Consider the following 17,682-nt stretch of genomic DNA (forward strand, 5'->3'; position numbering starts at 1 on the left):
GAGCCGTGGGGAGTGAGGTGCATACATACAAAAGGTGGCTGGTGTGTCCAGGGGGCTGTGGCGAGTGGCGCCCGCACTGCCTGCCCCGTGGAGGGCAGTGGGGAATGGGGTGCACCTAGACTGTCTGCTGACCCAGGAATGCTGCCGTGAGTCACAAGAGTTGGTTACCCCGGCCCTCTGCACTGCCTGCCCCGCGGTGGGCAGTGAAGTGCGAAGACACAAAAAGTGGCTGATGTTTCTTGGAAGCTGTGGCGAGTGGCCAGGGTGAGGTACCCGGGCCTCTGCAGTGCCGGTCCCCGGGGAGGGCGTGAGATTTACATAGACTCTGGGTGGTGGCTGACCCTGGGAGATACCCGGGGCTCTGCAGTGCCTGTCCCGGGACAGGAGTGAGGTACCCGGGCCCCTGTAGTGCCCGGCCTGCCCCCTGGAGGGCAGTGACCTCGCAGGTGGCTCTCCAGCCCGGGAGGCTGTCAGCAGCAGGTTTATGCTAATGCCGCCGAGGGAGGAGGAGGGGGCGTGGGAGCCGCTGCTCCGGAGCCATTTTGAATCAGTTTAAACTTTCCTGGTGCGGGCTGCCGAGTGTCCAGCGTCGCTGCTCAGACTCTGCGGGACGGGACGGGCTGGGGGCGCTGCCGCCCCGGGAGGTGGATGGGTTGTGCGGCCGCGGGGCAGGGCTCCCGCGGCGGGCTCCGGAGATGTGGCCCCCGCTCCGCTGCTGCCTCTACCTGCTGCTGGCTCTGCTGCCCTCCGCAGCCCTGCGCACCCCCGAGGACCGCGTAGACACCGGCGAAGGGCTCAGAATGTACCCCCGGCCAGACTGCCGCCTCCGCACCCCCGAGAGCCCCCGGCGGACGGACCCCTTCTTCTGCCTGCGGCTGGGGGTCTACGTGCACGGGCAGGACTGCTTCATCAAGTACCGGCGGAAGCCACGCGTGACCGTCCGCTGCCTGCTGCCCCCCCGCTGCCTGCCGCTGCGGGAGGTGCTGGCCGCCCTGCCGGCCCCGGGGGGCTGGGGCTGCCGCTGCTCCGCCGGCTGCGGGGCGCTGCGGGGCCCGGGCACCTGCCTGCAGGCCGGGGGGCGGGCGCAGGTGGACCTGCGCTGCCCGGGGCGCGGAGCGCACGGGGGCGTCCGGCTGAGGGTGAAGCTGGAGAGCGCGGGACTCCCGCGGGGCCGGTCGCCTGCCGCCCCCCGGGCCCGGCTGAGCAAGAGGAGCATCAACAGCAGCCCCCAGTTCCAGCTTCCCAGCTACCAGGTGTCCGTGCCGGAGAACGAGCCGGCGGGCACCCGGGTCATCACCCTCCGAGCCTCGGACCCGGACCCCGGGGAGGCGGGGCGCCTCGAGTACTCCATGGAGGCGCTCTTCGACAGCCGCTCCAACGACTACTTCGAGATCGACGCCGAGACCGGGGCCGTCAGCACCAGCCAGGCCCTGGACCGCGAGACCAAGGACACCCATGTGCTGAAGATCAGCGCCACCGACCTGGGCTCCCCGCGGCGCACGGCCACCACCTACCTCACCGTCACCGTGGGCGACACCAACGACCACCCGCCGGTCTTCGAGCAGTCCGAGTACCGGGAGCGCATCCGGGAGAACCTGGAGCTGGGCTACGAGGTGCTGACCATCCGTGCCACCGACGGCGACGCGCCCTCCAACGCCAACATGCTCTACCGGCTGCTCGGGGCCGAGGACGGGCCGGGGGTCTTCGAGATTGACCCGCGCTCCGGGGTGGTGAGGACGCGGGCGACCGTGGACCGCGAGGCCCAGGCCAACTACCAATTCATCGTGGAGGCCAACGACCAGGGCAAGGACCCAGGCCCCAAAAGCGCCACCGCCACGGTCTACATCACCGTGGAGGACGAGAATGACAACTACCCGCAGTTCACCGAGAAGAGGTATGTGGTGCAGGTGGCCGAGGACGTGCCCATTAACACCCAGATCCTGCAGGTGCAGGCCACTGACAGGGACCAGGGTAACAATGCTCAGGTCCACTACAGCATTGTCAGTGGCAACATCAAGGGGCAGTTCTTCATCCACTCCTTTACCGGCAACATTGATGTGATCAACCCTCTGGACTACGAGACAAGTCGCGAGTACAACCTGCGCATCAAGGCCCAAGATGGCGGGAGGCCACCTCTCATCAACACAACGGGGATGGTGGTGGTGCAGGTGGTGGATGTCAATGATAACGCGCCTATATTTGTCAGCACTCCCTTCCAGGCCACGGTGCTGGAGAATGTGCCCATTGGCTACTCGGTGGTCCACATCCAGGCCAATGATGCTGATGCCGGGGAAAATGCACGTTTACAGTACAGGCTGGTGGACACACCACCTAACTTCCCTTTCCTCATCAACAACAACACTGGCTGGATCACCGTGTCTTCTGAGCTGGACAGGGAGACTGTGGAATATTACAATTTTGGGGTGGAAGCCAGAGACAATGGTGTTCCAGTCATGACCTCCTCGGCCAGCGTGACCATCTCGGTCTTGGATGTGAATGACAACAACCCTACCTTCACGGAGAAAGTCTACCACCTGAGGCTGAATGAGGATGCGGCGGTGGGTAGCAGTGTGCTAACCCTCACAGCCGTAGACAAGGACATCAATAGTGTGGTGACATTCCAGATCACCAGTGGTAACACCAGGAACCGATTTGCCATCACCAGCCAGAGTGGAGGTGGACTCATAACACTGGCCCTGCCCCTGGATTACAAGCAGGAGAGGCAGTATGTGCTCACAGTCACCGCCTCAGATGGGATGCGCTCAGACATGGTCCAGGTCTATATCAATGTCACCGATGCCAATACCCACAGGCCGGTCTTCCAGAGCTCCCACTACACGGTCAGTATCAGTGAAGATAAGCCAGTGGGGACGTCAATTGTTACTATCAGTGCCACGGATGAGGACACTGGGGAGAATGCTAGGATCACTTACATAATGGAGGACAACATACCACAATTTCGCATTGACCCACACACAGGAACGATTACCACGCAGATGGAGTTGGACTATGAAGACCAGGCTTCATACACATTGGCAATAACAGCCAAGGATAATGGTATTCCTCAGAAGTCAGATACCACCTATGTTGAGATTCTTGTCCTCGATGCTAACGATAATGCCCCACAGTTTTTAAGAGATAGATACCAGGGATCAGTGTTTGAGGATGTGCCCATGTCTACCAGTGTGCTCCAGATCTCTGCCACTGATAGGGACTCTGGTCTGAATGGGAGGGTGACCTACACTTTCCAAGGAGGGGATGATGGGGAAGGAGACTTCTACATTGAGCCCACGTCTGGGATCATCCGGACTGCCCGCAAGCTGGATCGGGAGAATGTGCCAGTCTATACCCTGAGGGCTTTCGCCGTAGACAAGGGCAGTCCACCACTAAAAGCTCCTGTGGATATCCATATCACTGTCTTGGATATCAACGATAACCCACCTGTGTTTGAGAGGGACGAGTTTGACATCTACGTTGAGGAGAACAGCCCTGTTGGGTCGATTGTGGCAAAAATTGTTGCTTCTGACCCCGATGAGGGAACCAATGCTCAGATAATGTACCAAATTGTGGAGGGCAACATACCAGAGGTTTTCCAGCTGGATCTTTTTAATGGAGACCTTATTGCACTGGTGGATTTAGATTATGAGTTGAAAACTGACTATGTTATCGTGGTTCAGGCCACCTCAGCTCCCTTGGTGAGCCGGGCCACGGTCCACATTCGTCTTCTGGACAAAAATGACAACAATCCAGTGCTGGAAGACTTTGAAATCCTTTTCAACAATTATGTGACCAACAAGTCTAATAGCTTCCCATCTGGAGTGATCGGGAAGATCCCAGCCTATGACCCGGACGTGTCGGACAAGCTGCACTACACCTTTATCCAGGGGAATGAGCTGAACCTGTTGATCCTGGACCCAGTGACAGGGGAGCTGAAGCTCAGCAGAGACCTGGACAACAACCGGCCCCTGGAAGCATTCATGAGGGTTTCAGTCTCGGGTAAGAAATCTAACTTTTTCAGGCTAGTGATGAGTTGGGTGGCTTAGCTCAGACTTGCCTCTGGAGAGGAGAGTGTCAAAAGGCTGTTAACAGGGCCCTAGCACTATGAATTTGTCAAACATTTAAGATATTTGCATGAACTTTTGTGAAAGTATCCAGTATGAATTTCATATAAATCGGTATCAAGCTTCCCTGCTTTGTCTGTAAACTTAGCTGATACGACCAGAGACAAGTGTCTGCTCATCAAAGTGAATGAATGTGCTCTGCAGCAAGCTGGCCTGGTTATAAGTTCATTCCCTTGTGGTCAGTGGCTTTTCTTTTGTGGCACATGAAGTAATGCATGCTAGGCCTAAGTGAATGCTTGTAGAATGGACCTCGGCATGCTGGGGTATTTAGGACTTAAGTTAACCCCTACTTAAAACCTCTCAATAGTAGGAGTCCTCAGAGATTGCACAGTTGCTACACAAGCGCTCTTTAGCTTGTTGCAGAGCTAGGTTGAGTTATGTGCCTTCGGGTTTGTGCACACTTATGTGGTTTTAGCACTTCTAAGTGAAACACCCTGAGACTCCCTGGTGGGTGATTGTTTTTGTTGCTGGTGTTTGACGCTGTTGCACTTGGGCTAGTTTCTGTTGAGAATGGCAAGCAGCCATTGTTTTCTCTCAGGAAGTCGTGGTATGTGGGTTACTGGGACAGAAAAAAGCCGTGGAATGCAAAAGTTGAATCAGTCTGAGACACAGGTACTCAGTCTGGAAATGTTCCTTTCCATTAAGCTTTTCTGTGCCATGAACCTGAGGGATCGCCGTGTGCAATGTATGCTTTTCACTTTGCCACTGTTTTGATATCTCCCTCTACTGCTTTTTTTTTCGATCTACCTGGCAATTTCTTGCTTGTTCTGGGTCAAAGTCTGGTGATGAAAAGTACGCCCTGGTGCCCACCTCAGCCCAAATGAAACACTTTATTACTCACAAGAAAGATAGACTACAAGCTCCATGGTGCGAAGTGCCGTTGAGTGTGAGTTCAGGTCTGGTTGATGGTGTCACACATGACACGGGGGGCACCTGGCACCTCGCTGCTTCCAAATCTGCCAGAAATTGTCGTTTGCTGTGTTTTCAGGATACGGCAGACGAGGAGAGAGCTCGGGTATATTGCAGGAAACTCCACAGCATATATGTGTGGATGTAACACGTGGCACCTGAAGCAGCAACATTGTGTGTAAACTTTTCTGTCACTAGGGTGTCAGATTTATCATTAAGTAGATTTACTTGGCCAGTTAATTACTGAGACAAAACGGGCTTTCAGTGCTGCTTTTGGTGCGACGAAGATCGTAACTCCAGCGAGAGCACCCCCACCCGATCACTGTGACCGGAAAGGGTAAAGCTGCGACTATCAGTGTGGGAAATCGGAAAAAACACGTGGGGCACCTGGCAGGAGGAAGCTTGGGGTCTCTGGCGTTGAGTGTTTATCTTGCATCACACATTTTCTGATCGATATTTTCTTTAATCACAAAGCCCTCTTTCTTCAACCCTTACCACGTCTTTTCACGAGGATCCCAGGTCAGGCGTCACTAGTTCAGTCAAATGGAGCTTTTTACCCACCAAAGGATAAAGCGTGCTAACTCATAATTTACTATTGGCACATTACCCGACATGAAGTGAATAGTACGTCGCCACTGCCACTTTGGATGGTTTACTCCAGTGAAAGGTCCAGATGACCTGTCAAGAAGTGATTCTACAGGATCAAGTGGATTTATAGATGTGTAGATATAAAAACACCAGGTTCAGCCAACAGACACCAAGGAGCACGTCTACCCCATAAAAGACGCATCAGTGATTCCGTGCAACTCTCTGCCCTCTCCCGCACCCCCCACCAAACACCAAGAACATCCCCCACCCCGTCTTCTTGAAGTTGGCATTTTAAACAAGCATAGAAGCATTGCAGTAGCGTCAGGTGGCAGAAGTTGTCATGCGGGGCTTCGCGGCACTTGGAGGCTGTGTATCCTCATACGGATTTGGCTGTTAGTGATCTAGTGCCGTAAGCAGACTGTGAAATGGCCGGCAGGACTTCTGGAACACACCCTTCGGTCGGTGCACTCTCTCCCATTTGGCCAGAGGGGACGTTACATTAGATTGTAGCAAAGAGAAGCGAGACTTCTCTTTCGGAAGAAGCTGCTTAGTAGACTTTGTCTGACCCCGCGTTGGTGGTGAGGGTTGCAACCAGTTGGCTGTGATAAGGTGGTTTGGTATTTGACCACTTTAGCGCGCTGGCCTTGAACTGCTGCGTATTTTCTGAAAGGGGCGATATTCATAGATGTCAAGCTGCCCCATTGCATCGGTGACATCATGACACGGACATGATTTTTTCACCGGAAGCCCTTTATTATTTTGTCATCATGATTGCATAGCTAATTTCTATCTATTGTGTGGTAGCACTTTTTACTATCCAGGGAACCACCAAACACACTTCTGGGCTTTCACACATTGCATTTTGAGACTTATCGCTTCATTTTCTTTTTTTTTTTTTTTATTATTGTAAATTTGGGCTCTAGCATTCAAGCTTGCAGGCAGAGAATTGTTGGCTGGAACTTTTAGAATAGCTGAAGGCTGGTTGGATTGCCTGGGTCTCCTTTGTAGCACCAAAACGTGGGTTTCGGGTTACATTGCCAATGTCACTGCTGTGACGTTGCAAGGCTGCCGTGGTGTCCTAAAATAAACAATAAAATGGGATCCTCTTTCCGTCGGTCGGTATTAAAACACAACTAAATCTCGGGCGCAGTGGACCCCTCGGCCCCGGTACCGCTGCACTAATGACAGCCATGCCCCTCCCTCCCTGGGTCAGGGGCTCCTCGTGTGCATGTGCCTCTGGTGTCCACCCTTGTCCACGGATTCCATAAGGGGGCGTCACCAATTGTGTTCTTTCATTGTCATGCTGTGTAGAAGTCCTTGTCAAAGGGCCGTGCTTTCTGTCTTGTCGGAGTGTCTTGCCTCATTGTGACTCTGGTCAGGCAGTGCCGGAGAAAGAGTGTACTATCCCCAATACAGTGACAGAAAATATACACCTACCCCTAATTAGATAGCAAAATACAGCTATAGTCGGGGTCCAGTGGAGCCCTCGGACCCACTGGCCCGGTGCCACTGCACTTGCTGCGCTATTGATAACTACAGCCCTGTCGGCATGTCTTCTCCTTCCTGTGAGCTAGAAAGCACCACACGGTTACATCCTTCCACGCTTCTCACGTCGAAATGAAACCCAGTTATAGTGAATGTGATTTTAAATGTTTTTTAATGCATGCAAGCCAGACACCTGGTTGACTACTGTGCAGAGGAAAAACTACACATTTATGACCATCATTATCATCATTGCGATAACTGTTTGCTTTTACTTGAGCGAATCTTGCTTTCGCTGAGTCACTTGTTTCTTCTTAAACGCGGCCCTTGCCTTCATCCAACTCGAAACCGACAATCCTGAGCGAGGAGCAGGTCACGGCCTTTTCCAGGGAAGGTTCATGCGTCTCCTTGTCCCGATTCAAATTACACAAACCGGGGTGCACCCCAACCCTTTCATGGCAGACAGGGAACCGGTTCGTCAGGTGGTTAATGGGACTTCCAGAAACACCAGCTTCCATTAAGCAAACTTAATGGCACCGTTAGGGACCCCCCCAGGGCCTGGCGCGTAAGTAGGAATGGCTGTGGTAACTGTCAATGTTACTGAAATGGTCTCAAGTAAATGAGTGCTCTGTCTGCCCCACAGCATGAGTGAGGAGCTCGGTCAGACCTGTTGTCTTTTTTTCATTTGCACTTTGGGACTTGTAGTCCTGCATTAGTGGTGGGAATAGGAAAGCCACAGGGCCAGAAGGCGGAGAAGGAACCTGGGGCTGGCCGCTAAAAGCAGGAATGGTCTACTTCCCGCCTCCGTGTAAATGAACCGCCATTACTCAGCTGTGGCGCGCTCTGCGCACGCGCGGGCGCTCCCTGGACGCCCCACCTGTCTGACGAGGGTGCGTGGCTGTCAGATAAGGGCCGCTGTTTTGTCTCTCCACTGTTGACAGGTTACACAGAACCAATGCTCTCTGCGACCATCCACGTAAATGCCCCCACGCTGTGCACGAATGCACAGTTGTAAATGTGAAGCTGCCCCCAAGCCCCCTTGGACGAGGACAGATAATGGCCACCCCGACTCCCTTTGTTTCCAGCGCACTGCTTTCCTTTCTGCTCCATTTAAACCCAGGAGGTTGTTCTATGGCATGGAAGGAGGTGGGGACGCTCTGTTGGCACCAGGAGACCAGGGGCCCAGGCTCGGATTACCCACATAGCCAGACCATGTTATCCTGGGAATTTCTGTTCTTCTTCTGTCATTGCCTCGTTCCACTTCCAACAAGCCCTGGAGAAGTCAGTAGGTCTTGCCTTTCTGACTTATTGGCAGTATTTTTTTTTTTCTTCTTCTTTTTGCCAGCTGCACAGCATCTGAGATGTTCCGTCTCAAGTTAACAAAACATCCTTCTATATGGACAAATAGCAGGGACACAATAATAAATGGTCAGGGGGATTTCATTCGGAAACCGAGTATGAGTGTGTGTGCGACAGGGGGGGAGGAAGTTAATGTGACAGGGATAGAGAAATGATTTCATTGAGCAAGAAGGATGGGCAACATCTGCAGAGTTCTCACTCCCACCTCTGACACTTAAAGTGCCTACTGTTGATCGTCCCCGTCCTCCAGTGAGCCCGAGTGGACTTCACTTGCGCGTCGACAGCAGGACTTCCCCGCTGCGTGGAGCCACCTCGGGCCTGTCTCACCACAGAGGAGCTCACCAAAAACCAGGGGGCGGGGCCTTCTCAGCACTCACCAACTCAAAGCCTACGTCAAACGATGCTAGTGACAACACAGATAGTGACACCTGTTTCACTTTGGGGCCGGGTGGCATCTCCGGAGATGACAACATGGAAAGCAGCCAAGTGCCCGCATTCCCTGTACAGCAAGTCCCGCATCTCACTGATACAGCTCACTGATACCCAGTCACTAACCCTTCCATGCGCGTGATAAAATTCATAAACCGGACGGGTTAAATCACAGGAGGCTAAAAGACGTCTGGGGAAGACAACACAGAATATGCCTGCTAAAAACTACCAGTTCGTTTTTTTATGAACACGTGGAAGTCAGACATGAATATTAAACAGTGCAAGTTTCAGACAGTGACGTCTACACCAGTTTTCTTTTTTAATATAACAATAGCTTATCTTTTCTTTACTGATAAGTGTGTAGGGCACCCTGGGAACGCCACGTCTAGTACAAATGCTCCGTGCTGCCTTTGTTGTTTTAATTCAACAGCAGCGCATGTGCGTTTACATAAAACAAAATGACAGCATTAAAACCATACATTTTTCCTTTAGGGTTCGCAGCTTCATGCTGAGTTCACATCATGTCCAACAAGCATTGGCAAGGCCAATAGCTCTTCCCCACTGAAAGCGCTATTGTCTTTGCCAATGTGTTTAGCCATGTTGTAAAGCAGCCCGACTGCTCTGCAGGTTGACTGAAAGTACAAAAATGCTCTGTCATAGTTACAGCAATTTTTTTTTTTTTTTTTTTACTTTCCTACAGCCCAGCGGCTCTATAGCATGGCTAAAGGCATTGACAAAGACAATAGCTCTCATTAAGGCCAGCTATTGGCTTTGCCTATGCTTGTTCGACAGGGTGTGAAATAAGTACAGCCTGAAGGAAAACTGTATCGTTTTACTGCTTGTCATTTTGTTTTATGTAAACGAACAGGCCCTGTTGAAAGGCAGCATAAATAACTTTTATTACATGCAAGGGATTCCCCAGCTGGCCTAGATAAAAGACAAACTAGTGTTGTATTTTGAAAGAAGTTGGTGTAAAGCCCACTTCCTGAAACTTTATGCCCAGTTTAATATTTGTATTTGACTTTCACATATTGTCGAACTGACAGTTTTTAGCTGAGCAGCCACATAAGCTGCCTCTGTTGCTGCCCCTCTACCCCGTGCGTTTTTTGCCTCCTGTGATTTAGCCTGTCTGATTTATGATTTGTGTCAAGTACATTGGACTGGAGTGCATGGAAGCGCTGGTGCCTGGTTGTCAGTGAGCTGCATCGGTAAGATGTTGAATCGATTGTACAGTTAATGGAGGGCATTTAACCCCCTTCCATGATGTCATCTATGATGATGCCACCCATCTCCAAAGTGAAATACTTATCACTTCTCTGCTGTTTCAGAGTCAACCTGTGTGTGTGATGTGACGAAACCTCCACTTGATTTTTGGTGAAATTGCCCCAGGGTGGTGGGAGGCAGACAAGTCATGTGCGGTGGATCTATGCAGTGGCAAACCCCTGCTGTCAACATTGATGTAAAAGTAAAACCACTCGGGTACCAAAAGGGGACGATACAAGAGCTGGCATCGGAAGTGTCACCAGTGGAAAGAAACTATTCTGTCGACATTAGACCATCCTTCCTGAATAATTAAAGCATCCGCTCAGGCTGAAAGGAGCAAGTAGTAACCACTACAACATGGAGCAAGATGGGAAGTGGGGGGGACTGCCTGCAAACACACGCTTTCTAAAGGATTTCTGTAACTAATAGGAAAAAAAAGTACGCCCGAAAGCACAAGCAGTGGAAGGTCACCAGGCAAGGAAGTAGTACTTGGGCCATGCTCTGGGGGGAGAACAAATAATGAAGAGGAAGTGAAACTGGCATATGCTGACTGGAGGGAAGCAAAGAATTGAGAGGGATGGCTAAGCTAACAAGTGATGAGCAATGCACGGGCTCTAAGCCCTCTAAGAAAACGAAATGTCTTGTAAGCGCCAGCTTATGTGATGTCTCGGGTAATATAAAAAAGAGTGAATCCTAAAAGGTTACCAGACAGTATTAAGCATTATATTAACACTTTTTACATAGTCAGAGCATACTTGTTTATAGAAGCTGTGTTTTGCGTTGCACACTCGACTGTCATGAAAAATGCATCATATTCTTCTTGTGTACTAAAATAAAGACAATTTTCAGTCTGTTTTCTGGCACACGTTTGTTTGTTTGTCTCTCTCCTTGATTGGGTGGTAAAATGCCACCATATTTCCATGTAATAAGATAGTGCAAAAGGACTTTTGCAGAATTAATTGGCTCGTGTACTTAGCATGCCACTTTCTTTTTCTGTCTGTGCCTGTCGTACACACGTCTAGTGCTGAGTCCAGGGGAGGAGTCTACCTCCCTGTACGTAATTTCAAGGCTTACATTTTAAGCCGTCATCCCCTTTCAAGGAACAAAGAAGGCCTACATTATTCATAATGTTTTAAAAATGTATGGTGGTACACTTATGTTTCTCTTGCGCTTACCTTTGTTTGGGGGTATTAGGTCATCTGCGCACATTAAACTATAACATCAGATTGTGGCAATATATTTCATAAAGGTTCTGAAGTATAGCACAGATGTTTTTGTACGAATAAAGTATTTTGCTGTGACACAGACAAGGGAGTGGCTTGCACTACTTAAAGCGCACATATTATTTCACATGGCACTTGAATAAAGTTCACATTTTCTTATTTGTGTGTGTGGTAGAGTTTGTACCATATGGTGTGTATGACAAGTTGTATTCTTGGCCCTAAGTTGTTTCTCCACATAGCACACTACCTTAAATGTAGGAGTCTGGATCCGAAAAATAGCACACTACCAGAACAGCTAGTTCTAAATATTTTTCTTCTAAAATAGTGTTCCCAGAATTTCAACAGCCAAAGTATCAAAAAGAAAAGTATATACAGATAAGTATAGATGTATTATTCTCTACATATATGTGCCTTGATGATCTATATCTGGTGGAGAACATAGAGGTGAAGTTAAGAATAGTGAACCTATACTTGTACATGCTGGAAAAAATGTGTCATTGCTTTTTCTCCAATGCCACTCTTAGAAGTGTCACTTTAAACCAGCGCTACTGAGCAGACTTCACCCAGTTTTGTGAAGCAATGGGACTATAATGGCAGGCCTCGGCCACAGGAGGGGCTGAAACCCGGCCCAAGGGAGAGCACACCAATAGCATTTGCCTCCTAGCGTTTGTGTTCAAAGATTGTGCTCTTTTCCGGATTTCCTGGGAAGCCGGGACTTGGCACCCACTTTCTGCCAGGGGACAGTGGGGTGGCCTGGGCGGGGGCACAACAAGGGGCATTTAAGCTTTTGGTTGCTTTGAGCACCCACTTCACTGTGCCCTTCCGATTGTCGACTTGACCCGCTGGTAGCTAGAGTCTGAATATTTCTGTCATTGAGGCCTTATTTTCGCTTGATACCAAAATAACATTGCTCTAACGCGGTTTTGTGCTTTTTGCCAAACACTTCCACTTTGAAAACGCAGCTTGTCTACGTGCGTGTCATGGGTGCCTTGGCAAGGTACTTCGAGGCACTTGTTTGAAACACTGATCAGATACACCAAGTGTTTGTAAATTGTTTTCCTTTCCATCCGGATGTTTAAGTTTCGGGAGGCCTAGTTATGCCGTTATAAGGCCAGACCAGCAATATGTATATCTTCAGCTCCGGTGAATCTAGGCACCTATATTTAAATGCCTAATGCTTCAAAGCCATTTCCTGGTCAGACTGTTGTCACTGAACTGTCCACCACCCTGTAACTTTACTTAATATGTTCAGGTCTGGCACGAAATAGCTGGACTGAGTACACCTTCATGCTAACCCCCTCAGAGTCTGAATGATGCTTTTATCACTCCTTAAGCTTTAGTGCCAGAGTGGACACTGTTGAATTGAGATCAGCATCCCTTGAATGGTAGTCAGCCCAAATTCTTTTCTGCTTCTCTGCCTGGCACTTTACCTTTTCATGCGGATCAAGGCACACCATGTACATAGTGAAGCGGACATGAGCTAGGCCTTGCGGGCTAGGAAGTGATGTGCAGGACTCTGTTATGCTTAAGGAGCCCAGTGAAGGGATTGTATCAGTGAGGGCCATATATGTGGCACATAAAAGATGACCGACTCCTCTTCCCACTTGGAGTGGGTGTTACTACAGGGAGTGCAGAATTATTAGGCAAATGAGTATTTTGACCACATCATCCTCTTTATGCATGTTGTCTTACTCCAAGCTGTATAGGCTCGAAAGCCTACTACCAATTAAGCATATTAGGTGATGTGCATCTCTGTAATGAGAAGGGGTGTGGTCTAATGACATCAACACCCTATATCAGGTGTGCATAATTATTAGGCAACTTCCTTTCCTTTGGCAAAATGGGTCAAAAGAAGGACTTGACAGGCTCAGAAAAGTCAAAAATAGTGAGATATCTTGCAGAGGGATGCAGCACTCTTAAAATTGCAAAGCTTCTGAAGCGTGATCATCGAACAATCAAGCGTTTCATTCAAAATAGTCAACAGGGTCGCAAGAAGCGTGTGGAAAAACCAAGGCGCAAAATAACTGCCCATGAACTGAGAAAAGTCAAGCGTGCAGCTGCCACGATGCCACTTGCCACCAGTTTGGCCATATTTCAGAGCTGCAACATCACTGGAGTGCCCAAAAGCACAAGGTGTGCAATACTCAGAGACATGGCCAAGGTAAGAAAGGCTGAAAGACGACCACCACTGAACAAGACACACAAGCTGAAACGTCAAGACTGGGCCAAGAAATATCTCAAGACTGATTTTTCTAAGGTTTTATGGACTGATGAAATGAGTGAGTCTTGATGGGCCAGATGGATGGGCCCGTGGCTGGATTGGTAAAGGGCAGAGAGCTCCAGTCCGACTCAGACGCCAGCAAGGTGGAGGTGGAGTACTGGTTTGGGCTGGTATCTTCAAAGATGAGCTTGTGGGGCCTTTTCGGGTTGAGGATGGAGTCAAGCTCAACTCCCAGTCCTACTGCCAGTTCCTGGAAGACACCTTCTTCAAGCAGTGGTACAGGAAGAAGTCTGCATCCTTCAAGAAAAACATGATTCTCATGCAGGACAATGCTCCATCACACGCGTCCAAGTACTCCACAGCGTGGCTGGCAAGAAAGGGTATAAAAGAAGGAAATCTAATGACATGGCCTCCTTGTTCACCTGATCTGAACCCCATTGAGAACCTGTGGTCCATCATCAAATGTGAGATTTACAAGGAGGGAAAACAGTACACCTCTCTGAACAGTGTCTGGGAGGCTGTGGTTGCTGCTGCACGCAATGTTGATGGTGAACAGATCAAAACACTGACAGAATCCATGGATGGCAGGCTTTTGAGTGTCCTTGCAAAGAAAGGTGGCTATATTGGTCACTGATTTGTTTTTGTTTTGTTTTTGAATGTCAGAAATGTAGATTTGTGAATGTTGAGATGTTATATTGGTTTCACTGGTAATAATAAATAATTGAAATGGGTATATATTTTTTGTTTGTTAAGTTGCCTAATAATTATGCACAGTAATAGTCACCTGCACACACAGATATCCCCCTAACATAGCTAAAACTAAAAACAAACTAAAAACTACTTCCAAAAATATTCAGCTTTGATATTAATGAGTTTTTTGGGTTCATTGAGAACATGGTTGTTGTTCAATAATAAAATTAATCCTCTAAAATACAACTTGCCTAATAATTCTGCACTCCCTGTATTAACCGACACAGCGGTCCATGAACTTCAGAACTATTAAAGGCAGAATCAAGTGTGAAGTGAATCAAACTTGTAGCCTTCAAGTTGCACAGAGATCCAATCAGCGAGTGCCTTCACCCGTGGCTTACCTTGCAGGAGGCTGCCTTGATGTAATCCATCTCTGGTTTGCCCTTCATCGGTCAGATTGATCGTTATTCTGAGCGCCAAAGGCTGCTACATCTATGTTCCTTTGTTGAGTGTCTGGAAGACTTTCGTACTCAGTGAAACATTCCTGAGCACTTAAGTGCTTCACCTGTCATTGGTGTGAACGATGCTTTGTGTTCTAACGGGGAACTTCTGTGTTAGCAAACCCCATTGAGTGGTGTGTATTTGTGTACAAGTGACCTCCATTTGTCTTAAAGTGGAATTTGGTACATTTTGCACACATTATTTTAATCAGTTGCATTCCTCCATTGATGCAATATCACATTTAAACTTCTCAGATAAAAATACATTCCACAAGTAATTATGTTACAGAAACATAATTACTTGACAGCATTGATGTTGAAGTAAATTGTGCATATTTGACACATTGAATCATGGCATGTTCTCTTTGGAGGAAAATGCATCTCATGACAAATGAAGATGTCAAGGGAACGGTCATGGTCTCTTGTTGTCTATGATTACCACTCCACCTTGACTGTGAGGCTCTTGGGAACGACAGGCGTTTGGGATCAAAGCAAAAGGGAAATAAATAATTTACTTTCCCACTTACAGGGCCAATTAAAAGAACAGTACGGTTCTGTGACATTATTAGATGCTTACGGTAAATTAGAGACAGTAAGTGGGATCATTGGAATTATACGGCATTGGATGACCAAATTATGAAGCAGGGTTGGCATAACATGGCAATTTCAGTGGTGGTATTATTTTATTTCAATATTTTAGCACACATTGATATTGTCTGACAAATGTTTCACCTCATTACTACATGCTCAACGCCTGAATACAGCAATCAGCAAATGAAGTGTGACCAGTGAACTGTTGCAAAGACTTGGCACTGTGCATCATCGCTAGTGGCACAACTTTTTTTGTGTAACTTTTGATCGGTTTTAAGCTACACACCTTTTTTGTTGCATTCTGAAAATTTTGTAGAAAATTGTGAAATATGTGGCAATTTCATAATTATGCAGAAAAGGGAGCTGCCACAGAATTACAATATCCTAATTATCTTGATCAGCCGCCCCCCCCCCCATCAGACTTTGCAAGCTGTAAGAAGTGTTTACTCATTAAAAGGAACTTTTTGTGCCAATGTACTACTAACTCTTGGTCCCATGAAATGGGTCTCCCTTTTAGACACGTGACACGTGACGTGCGCATGCTGGACATACATTACACTCACAATTCGCACATTCAAGCAAGTGTTTACTTCTAACTGTTTACTATTAGTTGTATTGCATTGCAACAACTATGGAGGACTTACTACCCCTATGCAGGGCGCTGCAGCGCTTGCCTTCAAGGGTAGCTTGCCACCCCGTGTATGTGGTTGGAAGTGTGTTGTCTTGAATTTGATCCTGTGTGGGAAGTGTTTCCATGACTTGCATGGTGACCACAGGGTGCAGTTATTGGTTATGGGGCGCAGTACGTAGCTGTGTGGTGGATGGTGAAATGAGAGAGACGGGCACACAGTTTTATGGTTTTCAGTTTGCTGGTCGCTTTGAACAGATCTGCAGTTTTCTTTATTTTTATATATATATATATATATATATATATATATATATATATATATATATATATATTATAATCTGCCTAGCTTTTTACTGCCCTGGGTTTCCAATGAGATTGTGTGCATTGGTATGGTCCTGAGCTTGCGTGGATGGAGGGATTCCGAAATGGAGAGATCTGTGGGGGTAGGAATTTGTATTATCATAGCATATCTGCGAGTCATTGTGAGATGTCAAGAAGTAGTTGGATTGTGCAGATATTTGGGACCTGCAGTGGTGGAATATGTTAAAGTTCTGCAAGTTGTCCGTCAGCGTGGTCCTGAATCTCTTCAGTTTTATTCCGTCCTTGGTGAATTGGTGCTATATTTTTTGACTGTACAGAGTTGGTGATGGACCACCCTCCTGGCAGATGTGTACATACTTCAGTAACAGGCGCCCATTATTATTAATCAGTCACCCCTTTGTTCCATGCTCCTGCTCCTTAAATCCCTTCCTTCTGTCCCAGGTAGAGTTTGCATCTAGAACGTGTTTGCATATTGCATCACATACCATACTATTTGCTGTATAAACAGCAGGTGTTACTGTTACCCAAAGTAATAGTGCTCAGTTTATCAGCCTCGAAAGCATGAAAGGTTGAATTATCCCTGCTGGGGTTTGACTTCTTCATTCCTGAGCCATTGGCCATTGTCAATGGATTTATGGAAAATGCTCAGTCCCTACTTGGTTGTGAATAGTTCTTGGCTGTTCAAAGTTTGCTAAATTACAACAGATTTTCAAACTTCATTTTCGCATTGCAGATGCAGTTGAATCCCTCGAAAATAAGAAAATAACATGTAATTGTCGCACTGTGACTTTTATATTATTTTTATAAAGAGCTGCAGTTTAATTCTGTGGCTTTCTGAAAACAATTGGGCTGCTAATCCTCAATAATATATGCTGAGGCACAAATGACTCGTTACTTATGTTGAAATACATACACATAGTATAATGTCTTGTGCAGACATCCCATTCGTTGCAGCTTTTATTTCAGATTTCCACATATATAAAATAGTGCTCCTTGGAGAATTAGGGACCGAGTCACAAAGGCACTTTGGAGTCTGCAAAGGGGTGGTCTTTTAGTGTTTTTTCAAAATGCAGGCTTTGCAATTGGTTCAGTTACAACTAAATGGAAATAAAATGGGACATGCATTCCTGTACAATTAAAACAAATAGAACAGATTGTGCCCTTTTTACACCTTTACTAACAGGACGTTGGATGTTTCAGATACCATTCTTTTTGTCACCTAAGGGTATAAAAGAGTACTCCTTTTTGTGCGCATAAATGCTTTCGTGAATTGGGCCCCTGCTTGCCTTTTTGACGTACTTCCCTGTTTTCCGTACTACACAGCTGATAGAGCGCGAGCGCTCATTAATTCTGCAGA

At 47.9% G+C, this 17,682-nt stretch overlaps 1 protein-coding gene across 3 annotated transcripts in view; it reads left to right on the forward strand.

Annotated features, from left to right (window-relative positions):
* Window positions 1-535: 535 nt before the first annotated feature.
* The window catches only part of CELSR1 (cadherin EGF LAG seven-pass G-type receptor 1), a 393,160-nt gene continuing 376,013 nt past the window's right edge, over window positions 536-17,682 (forward strand). The window contains exon 1 of one of the 3 annotated variants that reach the window (XM_069229728.1): window positions 536-3,996. In XM_069229728.1, the coding sequence (XP_069085829.1) occupies window positions 696-3,996 (3,301 nt within the window). In that variant the 5' untranslated portion in view covers window positions 536-695. The remainder of the gene's footprint in view (window positions 3,997-17,682) is intronic. The other 2 variants (XM_069229729.1, XM_069229730.1) reach the window with 2 other exon arrangements.

This window comes from Pleurodeles waltl, chromosome 4_1, assembly GCF_031143425.1.
Source record: "Pleurodeles waltl isolate 20211129_DDA chromosome 4_1, aPleWal1.hap1.20221129, whole genome shotgun sequence".
NCBI classification, from domain to species: domain Eukaryota; kingdom Metazoa; phylum Chordata; class Amphibia; order Caudata; family Salamandridae; genus Pleurodeles; species Pleurodeles waltl.